Raw genomic sequence first — 12,316 nt, 5'->3', positions numbered from 1 at the left:
GTTCTGTTCTGTTCTTGGTCACATGTTCCTGAGTCACTATGTTTAGTTAGGCACACTGACATAAAATAGATCCTCTGGTGCTCTGACTCCTGTTTAACTGCGATGAAGTGATGAAGCTTGATGACACAACCCCTCCTCCCAAACCACCATAAACTACTTAATGCTACACTCTATTTTCTACTTTTGCTCTCTCTATAGGAGACATGAATGAAGGAGTCATAACGCATTCACATACGTCAATATCAGTTTCGCACTTTTTTAATGAGTTTGTTCATTTTACATCAGGACTTCATCTGTCTGCTGAAAGTAGACGCTTTTAATGGGATGATAACCATAACAATAAAAACAAAATACATGATCAGAATCTTCTGCTTCCTTTTCAGCATTAACATTATTACATGTACAAAACTAAACTCTGAGATTAAAACATCAAACAAACATTTGTACACAATGTGTCACACATCATCTGCATTGAGTCAGACTCAGTGTCTTTAGTTCAGAGCTTATATTACACTGTTAGGTCAGTAATGTTCTGTCATAGTGTATGTACTGTATCTAAACTCTAATGTGTTTGCATTTATATAAAAACATTCTGTGTAAAACATCTACAGAGCAACTCAACACTTTAGCTTCAATATGCTCACTTCACAAAATACACTGAAATCCAACATCATCGCATCTGCCACTGTGGGCCTATGAATTATGGGTGACGATGTTAAAGACTGAAGAATGACGAGGGCTGGTTTCTGTTTTTACATGTTTTCATAGAGGGGCGTGGCCTAAACTGGGTGACATCACTGAGAAGATTTTCATATGTCTTTGGGTGTGAAGGACAGAGTCGCTGAATTTCATCGACAGAAAGGCAAAGAAGTGTTGATGCAATGGACACAACAAGTAACTGTACATATGATTTATTAACTACACACATTAATGATGAGGTCTAAGTAAGCTGGATGAGAGTGTCAGTAACAGTATTCATGTTTCTCTTGTTCATGGTTTGTCCCTCAGCAGAAACTGGGTGGAGATTTTCTCTGTGTCCGGTCAAACCCTTTGCACAGAGCAGGTAGAGCGTGAGTCAGTACGAAGACCTGTGTGTCTCTACTCGCTGGACGTGTCCGTCTCTGTTTGCGGGCTGAAGGAGTACTCGGCTTTGTGATGCATGATCAGCTTGTTGTTGACAAAGTAAAAACTATCCGAGCGTGTCTCAAACGGGTTGGTGATCATCTCCACCACTGGACACAGCAAGAGAGAGAGAAGGTCGGCAGGAGGTCGTTGTGGTGAGATGGAAGACACGATACCGATTCTACACTAAAACAGCTGCACTTTAACACACAAGCTGTGTCCCGATTCAGGGGTCTCATCCTTCAGCGGCTGCATCTGCATCACAGCGGCGTGACTAGACTGTCCCTTTTCAAAGGCTCCTTCAAATGGCCCGAGGAATGCGTCCTCCTTTTCCTGGGCCAAATACGGATCCAATGGGTGGATCCTTCATGGCCCAACCTATCCCAAGATTCATTGCACAATGGTAATGAAAGCAAACGACACTGACAGAGAGCCTGAGGATTACATTGTTAAATGTAAGTATTGGTTTTCAGCTCAGTTCAACAGCTAACAGTACGACTGCTAAAACCATTGGCCCTAAAACCTCAAGTTTTTGTGAAAAAAAAGTTACATGGTGTCAAGGTTGCTAGGCAACAGGAGCCCCGCTTTGCGACGCAGCGGTAATGGCAGGAGCGGCTGGTGACGCACAGCGGAAATCCTCAGTAGACCGGGTTAGGGTTAGAACGTTTTGGTCGATCGGTTTGGCCTTCACAGTCTACCGTGGTTATTAAAGACCACACCGCGTCCTCTGAAGGATGCGGCCTCTGAATTGAGACACAGCAACAGTTTTTATCATCCTTCAGACAATGGAACATCATGAGGCCTTTATTCTGACAACCACTAGTTCCACTTCCTGTCAGTACTTACATTGATATATATGATTATCATATGATTTTAAGATGTTGGTGCGTTTAACATCATTTCTCTGTCGAGGGAGGGAGAACAAAGTAAAAACTAATAATGTTGGTTTCCCCCTCCCATCACCATTAATACTTCTAGAGAGCGCAAGGTTTTCATGTTTACCTGCATGATGGTGGGACTGGTTTGTGTGTGTCTGTTAGTGTGAGTCGTACCTGTGTCTGGATCCAGGTCAGGTAAGCAGTAGATGTGCTCACAGGTGTTCCTGCTGTGTGGGATGCAGAAGCCGATCTCAAAGTCAAAGGTCTTGAGCAGGAGGTTTCTGAAGAAGTGTCTCTCGATCAGACGGAAGCGGTTCAGAGCCCTGCTGCCCACTGTGAACTCCAACCTGAGAGACAGGCGACCGACCAATCAGCTCTGAGTAACAACACCTGCATTGGGTTCAAACATGCTTCACAGTCATAACGACTAATGTTAATCATGTGTGCCGCAGTGACTTTGAATAGATATTAGGTTGAAGCAGGAGTGAAGATTTCTTCCTGCAGCTCTGTCTTCTAGAAATCACATTTCTATACAACAGCAAATCAGTTTTATATGAAATATAATCTCTGCCATCTGAGAGACCAGGTTCACATCCAGAGGCCTGTCTGTCAACAGCTGTCAACAAAAGCTCTTTGATTAAGGTCAGTGAAAGATGGAGGTTCAGGTTGAATGTAAATAAACAGGTTGTGAACCTTTTCTGTATTAAATCAAACCAGGATCTTTAACCTGAACCAGCAGCTGTGAGAGTCTGAACAGAACCATAAGCCAGTTTCTCAGTAACAACTCAGTAGTTATTACTATATATGAGTACTAATTACATGTGTACTAAACTTAGATTTTTGTGTCAGAAGACCTGAAGTAAGAGCTAAAAACCTCTGTAAATGTAACTAGTTGCTGTGGATATGTCTCTGGGTCAGGTAACATGTGTGGTGTATACAAACTGGTCTCACAACAGTTTTTTTTTCAGGTAAACAAGAGGTTTGAATCTATTGATTTTGTGTACATCAACACAAATTGTCTGCTTTTATCCAGACAGTCAGCACAACTTCGTTTGTGGAAATATAAATATATTTAATGTTGGGATTCCTGTTCATTTTTAGGGACACAAAAATATCCAATTTGCTAATTTGAGTGAGTACAGCCTGATTAAACTTTTTCCTGGTTATGTTTAGGCACTGACAGGCGCATTACATCATAACATAATATCAGGTTAGTGACAGGTAGTGTTCACACTGACTTCAGACACAACGTGTTTATGTATATTTAACATATAATGTTTAACATACGTTTCCATTTCATGTTGATTGACATGGACAACATGGACAATTCATGTTCAGGTAAAGAAAATCAATAGATTAAATTAGATGAGTCTGTTTCTTCTTGAGATTTTCCATCACCAACAACATCTGGGGATGTAAAGGATGGTTCCTGCATTCACACAGTCAGTCACAGCAGTTCATCCAACAGAATAAAATATGTTGGACTTACGTGGCTCCTATCTCCCTGAGGGTCAGGAAGGCAGGGGAGAAGTAGTACCTGATGAATCTGCTTGTATCAAGTTCAATGACGTCTTGAATTTCTGCAGAAAAGAAAAAGAAAAAGAAGAAAAGAGGCGATGATTATGACCATGATGCTCCACTGTCATATAAGCATTGTAGAGTTCGTAGTCCTGCAACATTCAGCAGCTGTCTTACATCTGCACAGCACTGCTACTGGTTCCCACTGAGCTTCAGTGTTGAGTTTGTGCTGTAGATAAAGATGGCTGAAGCCATGTTTGAACCCTCCTGCAGCAACAGACCCACACTGACTCCACTCTCAACATTAACATTAAAACATTACAGGAACCATTGATGAACCATCCACTGAGGAGAGGTCAGAGGTCACACATCATGAGAACAGGCTCATCTCTGACAGTGACGACAGCTAGAGATTCGCTGTCCAAGGAAGCCCTACTTGGCTCCACAGCAGTAAACATTACTGTACTACTGACTGACAAAACCATCGACCGCCCATGCTGTGACAGAAATATCTCCATGCAGGTACATTCCCGTCACAGTTTATGAATATTTATAATCCCCAGAGGATGATTTCTAATGATGACTCTCTGACCTTCGCTTTAACAGATCTGTTCCATGAGAAATGATCTTCAATACTAGTGGCTGGATTTTGATGAAATTTGTCATTAATATTTATTGTCCCTGGAGAATTAATCACAGTGTATTTTGTGAACCTCTGACCTCATGTGCATCAACACCTACTGAATGAAATATGAACATTTTACACAAGATATCGTTCCTCGTAATCAGTGTGTGAGTTGTCGTCAGCTCTTTTTACTTAAAGGCTAGAGTCACACGTTGTCCAGTCCATGTGAAAACGATACTCACATTGTCCTGTGTAAAGATGCATGTTAAAGTTCAGCCTCAGATAATATAGCTTTCCAGTGAACAGAGCTAATCAGGTTGTTATCCGAGTATCACAGACTTTAGCAGCCTCAAATGTGAGAGGAAAAAGATGAAAAATACCTGTTGGACGGTGTTTCTTGATGTCCAGGATGACTGCTCCACTGCTCAGGTCCCTGATCTTGAAGCGGGAGAAGTTCACGTTGTAGATGTTGTCCTCTGGAGAACACAGGTACTCTGCCACACATCCAACCGACAACAGCTGAAAATTCACCTCTTCACAATTGACGTATACTTTATATTGCATTGAATTAAAGAAGCTGCACAGGTGAGATTATCTTAGTATCCCATTATTCACAGTAATGATGATCATGTGAATGTGAATGTAAAATGTAAAATGTAAAATGTGAATGTTAATTTGACTGTAACGTGAATGTTAATGTAAATATAAGGATACGGAGAGAAGAAGAAGAGCAGGCTGTGCACACCCTAACCGTTGTTACCTTGAGTAACGTTAAACACAGAGGAAGAACACCTGATGTCAGAGATGATTCACCCTGACAGAGAATCCCACAACACAAAAAACCACTAGTTTGACGAGGACAAGTGTCAAGAGTGAAACATAGAACACATCACAAACACACCACTGAGACGGCTTGACTTTGAAATGAGCTTGTGGACGACATGGCTACAGGATCAGGAGATCTGAGGTCAGTGGAGACTTGTGGCTCAGCCCTGAATTATGATCAATACAATACAATACCACCAGCACCGTTAAAAAAAACCCCACCACAGCCCACATTAGAATAAATTAAAAAACACGACAAAAACTCTAGTTCGGTACAAACAAACAGCCAGTGTTTGAAATCAGAGCTAATGAGTAAATGTTCATCATTAGCTGCCACTGAAGGAGTTAACTGGGTGAGGTTACATCAAGTACACAGGGTTAGTGCAGATTTCAAGACTTTAGCCATGTCTGAAACACATTTCTTACATCTAAGACAGAAACCCTGAAGTTCTTGAACTCATCATGAGCTGTCACAGACTCTACAACAGTTTTCAACATGCTGGGTTTTCTCCTGCCATTAATTTGCCCAGGTTGGAAAATACCCCAGATAAGAAGTCAGAACGGTCATTTCATTCAAAATAAAAACCTGTGTTGGCCTACAGAGCCACAGCCCTGACCCACAGGAGCTCAGCAGCACAGCTGACACCTGTCCTGATTTCCCCACCCACCTCCACACACAGAGACAAGATCTTTAAGCTTTCAGGGAGCAGGAAACACCAGGAGAAAGGTTTGCACTGTCAAATGTAACTGTACCGAAACTCTGTCCTCACTTCACTGAGGACGACACAGCCCATATACTCATATGATGTAGACACACCAGGGAGACAGCTCCTGGTCACACCTGAGGCACACCTGAGAGAGAGGCCAGAGCCTGCTGTATCCACTAACACAAGAGTGACAAGGTCAGAGAGTCCAGTCCAGACGGACTGAGCATGTGAGAAGGAAACAGACTATGATAACAACGAGAGAGTAAAAAGATGATTCATGTGTTTAACTTGGTAGATATGTTACATATAGGCTACGGTGAGTTCATGTTAGTAGCAACAGGGTCATACATTAGTGTTGTGGTTTCAAACAGCCAGAGTTTACAATCTATATCTATGAATCTATAATTGTGTTCAGTGAACAGGGAGAGCAGCTCTCCACCGTTTTGGGCTTTGTGTCAGTGTCCAGACCAAAAGCAGCTAAAGGACTCTGAGACTGAGAGAAACCAGATTCTCTGGTCTGATGAGATCAGGACTGAGCTGTTTCCTCCAGACATGATGCTGAGAGCTGATCATCCTTCTGGAAGTTTCTCCATCTCCACACAGGAGCTGTGCAGCTCAGAGAGACCATCAGGTTCTTGGTCTCCTCTCTTCTCCCTGATGTCTCAGTTAGTCCAGGTCCAGCTCTAGAGGAGTCCTGGTGGTTCCAGACTTCTTCATGTCAGAATGATGGAGACCGCTGTTCTTCTCAGGAACCTTCAGTACAGCAGAAATGTTTCTGAGCCTGGACACAGTCCTGTCTCTGAGCTCTGCAGCAGCTCCTTCCTCCTCATGGTTTCTGCTCTGATCTGTTTGTCAGCTGTGAGGCCTGATATAGACAGGTGTGTGTCTTTTACACATCATGTCCAATCAGCTGAGTTCACCACAGGTGGACTCCAGTCAAGGTGGAGAAACATCTCAGAGGTGATGCAGAGAAATGGAGGAACCTGAGCTACATTAACAGAGTCACAGTAAAGTGTCTGAATACTTATGTCAATGTGATATTTCAGTTTTTACTTTTTAATACATTTGCAAAAAAAATCTAAAATTCAGTTTTGACTTTGCCATTATTGGGTTTGTGTGTAGATTGACTTTAGCAACAGGCTGCAACATGTGAACAAAGTGAAGGGTCTGAATCCTTCCTGAATGCTCTGTGTAAAAACACTCAGATCCTTATATCTATCTATCTGATGTTTCACATGCCGAGGAACCGGTTGTATAAAGCTGACTCACCCTTAGTGTAACTGTTCAGCCTTAAGACATGTTGCGGGGTTACTGGTTCACCTGGTGTCCATTCATCCACCACCTCCCCTTCCTCTGCTTCACCCAGTGCAGCCCCCCCTGACATAAACCCGTTCCAATCCTCCATGCCTCCATCGACCACCATATCTTCATCCGTCTCCCCTCCCTCCTCCTCCTGCTGCTGCTGCTCTTCACTTTCCCCATTCTGTATCTGGCACTCCTCCTCGCCATTTCCTGTCGTGGTTTCTTCCTGGCTCTCCATCTGGCATCACCAACTCCTGCTTCTATCAGGCAAATATTCTGATTGAATCAGGCTCAATTTGTTAAAAGTGTCTGTTTGCAAAGTGTGGGACTGCGACTGCAGAGGATATAATCCACAGATCAGCTCTGACACTGAGGCGGCTGGTGTCTAAACTGATTATGTCAGTCTGGATTTGGCAATCTGAGTCAATCCCTCATTAAACATGGACACAGGCTACAGCAGCAGCCGATGGCCGAAGAGCCACGAGCACATACGAGACATTTCGTCAATGTGCACTTTTCTACTCCGCTCCATAATAACAATCATTAGACTGTGACGAAAATGAAACAATGCACAAACAGTCTGACAAAACACATCTACACAATCATTTTTAAATGTCTTATTTGTACCTTTATTTTGAATAGAGTGGAAACCATTTATACTGATGACATCTGTGCTGGGCCGGGCTGCATCTGCTCAGTTTTCTACATTTACATTGGTCAGCAGATATTTAAGTGAATGTAATTCATCACCACATGAGGGACCTCTGTGGTCGTCTATGGAATCACAATCAGGTCTTCCTGTCCCTCTGGTTTCCCTGTGAATCTGAACACTCATAATCTAAATCACAGCTCTCACAAACAACTGGCTTCTCTCCACTGACCTTAAACCACCTTTTTTGCACCCTCCCACTGTGATCTGGCTTCAATGTTACTGTATTAATGTTTGATGATGTGTAATTTGGACTTTGGAGCTGATGGACTCACCATCTATGGTATCTGGACCACCTGTATTTGAATACAGTGATGGATGGATCTCTATATCCTGCCTGATGGACAATGTGAGTTATTTGTAATGTCCAGGGTCTTCTGATTGTATCAAAGACTCAGGGTTTTTTTTTCTTTGTTGGTTCCTGCTTTTTTAATTTCTTTTGTTACAAATTGTGAATGAGGCTGTTGTCACTTGACTTATATTTAGTAAACTTATGACTGATGTTGGCAGAGTCTGGTCTTGTCTTGTTCCAGACCATCATGTGTTTGGTAGATGAATAACTCTGACCCAGTTGGAACAATACTTTGCAGTTCCTTTTTGATTTTGTGCATTTGTTTGTTTTTAATGTCTCATATCACTGCAGCACATCTTTTAAAATGGTGTCCTAAGTCACCTTCCTGATTTTATGCAATCTTGATATGACTTATTCAAATATTTCTATTTTCATTCAATTTGTTTCTATTGTTTTTAGATGCTATACTAATGTAATCTTAATGTTCTATTGTTAATGTATTTCTCTGTAAAGCTCTTTGAATTGCCTCGTGTCTGAATGGTGCTATAGAAATAAACTCACCGTGCCTCCTGAATGTGAGAGTTTATGAAATGTGAACAGGATTTGAGAGGCTGCGATGCTGCATTTGAGAAAGTTTTCATTTTTATTTGTCTTTGCATGAGAAAAAAAAATCTACAAGCTCACAACTCTTTACACAGTTCTCCCTGAAAAAACTTCTACAAAGACAAACTCCTTTGAAGAGGCGCTCAGGTGTTTTGCTACGAAAATACCATAAACAACATAAATGCTGCTCACTGACAAAATGTCGTTCACATTTATCGTCTTCACTTTTCCACTCGCCTTCCCTCACACACTGAATACATCATGGAATCAAGTGTTTCTTCTACACCAGGTTGATCTCAGGTCAGTACATGACAGCTCACACAGTCTAGGCTGGCCATCCTTACTGTTGTAACATGTCCATTGAAAACAATGTGAATGTGAATTATGCATGCAGTCATATGATGCAGCATCCGCTCTAACAGTATCTCTCTGTTGCTTTATAGAATGTAGAAGGAAAAAAATCAGTGCACTACAAGAAACTGGTGGTTTCTATTCCATCTGTCTGTCCTTCCTCCACTCTGGCATCAACTCCACGTCCTCCTCTTCATCTTCTTCTTCTTCCAGTGTGGAGCCCCTCATCTGGCCCCAGAGTGGAGCCAGCCTCCCCTCTACTGTCACACCCACCGGCTGGATGATCTGGTCTCTGGACGGGCGGCAGGGAGACACAGTGGCGATTAGTTTCTCTCTCAGCCTCCAAACACCATTCGTCCCACATTGTAAACACCATAATTCCACACTCACTGTGACAGTCTGTTGATCATGCTGATGAGGCGCAAAGCCTCCTCCTCCTTCTCCTCCTCTGTCATGCCCTCCATTGGATCCGGCTGCTCCGCCTCCACCCGTCCAGTCACCAGGTTAATCCTGGCTCTGGCCTCCCGGTACTCCTCTGTGTCCGAGTCCGAGTCGCTGGAGTACTGGGCGGCGTACAAGCTGGCGCCCGAGTTCCTTCTGCCGTTCAGCAGCCCCCGAGCTGCCAGCAGCCCCGCAGCGTTGCCGTAACCCGTGTATTTGACAAAGCGGCTGACTGTGAGGGGACACAACATGCAGACTTCACTGCTGGGTTCTCTTTACGTGTGAAGTCGTTCACTTAACTTTTCCTTAAAGCTGTTTTACAGGGATTCAGTACGGTGGCCCTGAGAGCTCAACATGCCGCAACTTAACAAAACACATGCAAATAAACAAAACACCAGAAAACATCTTCATCAGTTTGACATGTGCTGCAAACATTCCATACATCCCTCTGCACTTGTTGTTCAATGCTTGTAACTTCAAAAGTTACAAAGCGCATGTGTTGTCAAATTGATGGAGATGTTTTTTCTGTGTTTTGTCTGTATGCGTGTGTTTTCTTAAGTTGCAGTGTGTTGAGCTCTCTGGGCCACCATATTCCATCGTGTTGAACTGACTTCACTGAACAGACCATAAGAGCTTCCATCAGAGCGGCTTTAACCACAGTCTGACCCGTCACTGCCAATAGGCCAAGATAAGACTATGACTGAGTCCAGTTAGTATAGATCTGCATTGTAGATAGTATTTTATTCGGTTTAATTAAAACAACCTCTGGAATCAGATCAGCAGTCTGTGAGACACATATCTGAAAACCGTACAGTCGTAGTTGTCACAGTCTATATGCATTTCTTTGTTAATTCTTGTGTCTCTATAATTTTTCCTCAGTATCTGTCAAACACAGGGTTTCTGTCGTGAACAGTGAGCGTACCGTCCTCCTTGCAGAGCACAAACAGCAGCTCAGCAGCGCAGTCCTTCAGGTCCGTGTCGACGTGGGTCATGAGGCGGACCAGCTGGCCTCTCAGTGTGGTGTCCTGCTCAGGTCGGATGGCTACGTCCCTCAGCGGAGGTAAGATCTGAGGTCGAAGATAAAGAGTCACTCTGATGTTAAGGTTTTCAGCTTTCTTGCACCACAAGGCCACAAACATGATGACATCCAGGAACGAGTATGATAGCACAGATCGGACTGGAACTGATCTCGGACTCAAATCCAGTTTCCTTTACCAGTAATCATGTAATCATCTCAAAATATAAATAAATAAATAATGCTCAACATATTTGATGGAAGTTTACATGAAGACATTTGAAAAGAACAAGTGACCTTCTGTCGTAAGTAGTGACGCGTCTCTCTGTGAACCCGTGAGCTCTCGGTCAGCAGGTTCAGAACAGGGGTCAGTTTCTCCTTCAGCTTCTGACTCTGTGGAGGAGCACATTAACATACATGACTGTTTTCTCCGGTTTGACTTCAGGAGGATTTGATTTTTTCATAACCATAGAAAAGGTGATGGGAGTTCATGTGTTGTCAGACTGATGAAGGTGTTTTTCTGAATGACTTTGTGTTGTGCCTGTTTGCATGTGTTATCTCAGTGTGTTGAGCTCTCAGGGCCACCATAAGTAAGACTGTTTAAACAGAATCTACAAGACGACACCTTCAGTGTGTAACCAGCTGATGAATGACTGATGATAAAATACACAATGACTGAAACTAGTGAACAGAGTGAGATGTTTCCCTGTGGCTTTAAAAGTAATAAATCACTGAGGATACATCTCTCTCTTTCTTTAGACCTGCCGCTGTTTTTAATAACATGATGAAGATGTGAATAAAAGCTACAGCAGCTGCAGTAACAGTCCGGTGTAAATGACAGAATAGAGAATAGAGAACTGCTGTGTGCAGATGCATGATGGGACTTTTACTGACTGACTTTGTGTGAGAGCTCTGTTCTTCTTCTGCCTCTACACCCTGATCTCTCTGATGTCAGGGGCTCATCTGATGAAGTCAGGACGTGAATCGAATCGAATTATCATTATACTTATTCATATGACAACTGACTGACTTACTACTTCAGTATGTGGCTATAGCAGCTGTGATAAAGTAAGTAAGTCCAGTTTCTGTCCATATGGTCGTCACAGACAAATGAGCGTGGACACACTGAGGGAGCCCAGATTCTCCAGGAGGAGAGAGTCACAGATAAATTCAGATCTTAATTCACAGGCTTCAATAAAATAGTAGTTGCCTGTTTATTAGTGAGAATTTTATTATGTGTTCTAATGAAGTAATGTCATTTAATTATTTTGGTATCAAACAAAGGAAGCTGCTGTAGTTTTTACATCTTATTCTGTGAAAAGCCTATTTATTCACAATGTCACTGCATATTTGTATTTATGTCTAATTAGTCTAATTCGATTTTTAAAATGCTGTAACGGTGTAACTATTTTAGTTAATAGATATTTTGGTGAAGGTGTTGAGTATAAATCCTTCAGGTGATGACACCAGGTATCACAACACACACACGTGTGTTTACTTCAACACTTGCCCTGTTCAGGCGTCTGTCCATGAACAGCAGCAGGGTGTGGACACAGTCCATGTTGACCCCCTCACACCTGTGGGACGCCTGGTCCACACGCACAGATATCAGGACGTCCAGACAGGTGAGCGGCAGAGCTGACAGGATGTTTACTGTGTGTCTGTGGAGAGAAACACATCATCTGTACTGTCAGGCTGAATACTCATCTACTCTATGGGCTGGTCTGGGAACAGTTACACTCTGAAATCAGGTGGACACAGCACTGTGCAGCAGTTTTAGGCTCTAAAAATAAAAAATAAAGCCATGAAGAATTTTTTTTTTTCTCAATGAACTTCGTCCAAAGTTCAATAGAGAGGAACAAACATGAATCAGATCAGTATTTGCTTCAAACCAGCTCCAGTTCTCCTTGGTACACCTGCTCAGTTCT

The 12,316-nt window shown here is 42.7% G+C and overlaps 2 protein-coding genes across 2 annotated transcripts in view; both read right to left on the bottom strand.

Annotated features, from left to right (window-relative positions):
* Positions 1–276: 276 nt before the first annotated feature.
* LOC111655617 (protein unc-119-like) lies at positions 277–7,215 on the bottom strand. Its single transcript, XM_023407086.2, has 5 exons — positions 6,945–7,215; positions 4,524–4,637; positions 3,490–3,580; positions 2,175–2,347; positions 277–1,232 (listed from the first exon to the last, which is right to left on the bottom strand). The coding sequence occupies exons 1-5, from the start codon at positions 7,213–7,215 to the stop codon at positions 1,099–1,101; spliced, it is 783 nt and encodes a 260-aa protein (XP_023262854.1). The 3' UTR covers positions 277–1,098.
* A 1,383-nt stretch (positions 7,216–8,598) lies between these two features.
* Positions 8,599–12,316, bottom strand: part of LOC111655616 (chaperone Ric-8A-like) — a 13,660-nt gene continuing 9,942 nt past the window's right edge. The window contains exons 10-14 of the mRNA XM_023407085.2: positions 11,899–12,049; positions 10,686–10,781; positions 10,296–10,440; positions 9,323–9,605; positions 8,599–9,224 (exon numbers count right to left, since the gene is read on the bottom strand). Of these exons, the coding sequence (XP_023262853.1) occupies positions 9,071–9,224; positions 9,323–9,605; positions 10,296–10,440; positions 10,686–10,781; positions 11,899–12,049 (829 nt within the window). The 3' untranslated portion in view covers positions 8,599–9,070. The remainder of the gene's footprint in view (positions 9,225–9,322; positions 9,606–10,295; positions 10,441–10,685; positions 10,782–11,898; positions 12,050–12,316) is intronic.

Source organism: Seriola lalandi, unplaced genomic scaffold (genome assembly GCF_002814215.2).
Source record: "Seriola lalandi dorsalis isolate HSWRI2012SDOR001 ecotype SW California unplaced genomic scaffold, Sedor1 jcf7180002054327, whole genome shotgun sequence".
NCBI classification, from domain to species: Eukaryota; Metazoa; Chordata; class Actinopteri; order Carangiformes; family Carangidae; genus Seriola; species Seriola lalandi.
The sequence above is the reverse complement of the archived record's forward strand: the minus strand, read 5'-3'. Positions and strand labels throughout refer to the sequence as shown.

What these genes read in the sequence shown, in the direction of transcription:
- LOC111655617 (XM_023407086.2), bottom strand. Translation starts at nt 7,215, where the DNA reads ATGGAGAGCCAGGAAGAAACCACGACAGGAAATGGCGAGGAGGAGTGC. An exon ending in CAAGAAACACCGTCCAACAG is followed by an intron (nt 3,581 to 4,523) that starts GTATTTTTCATC and finishes TCTTTTCTGCAG; the next exon opens with AAATTCAAGACGTCATTGAA. An exon ending in TGACCTGGATCCAGACACAG is followed by an intron (nt 1,233 to 2,174) that starts GTACGACTCACA and finishes TGCTGTGTCCAG; the next exon opens with TGGTGGAGATGATCACCAAC.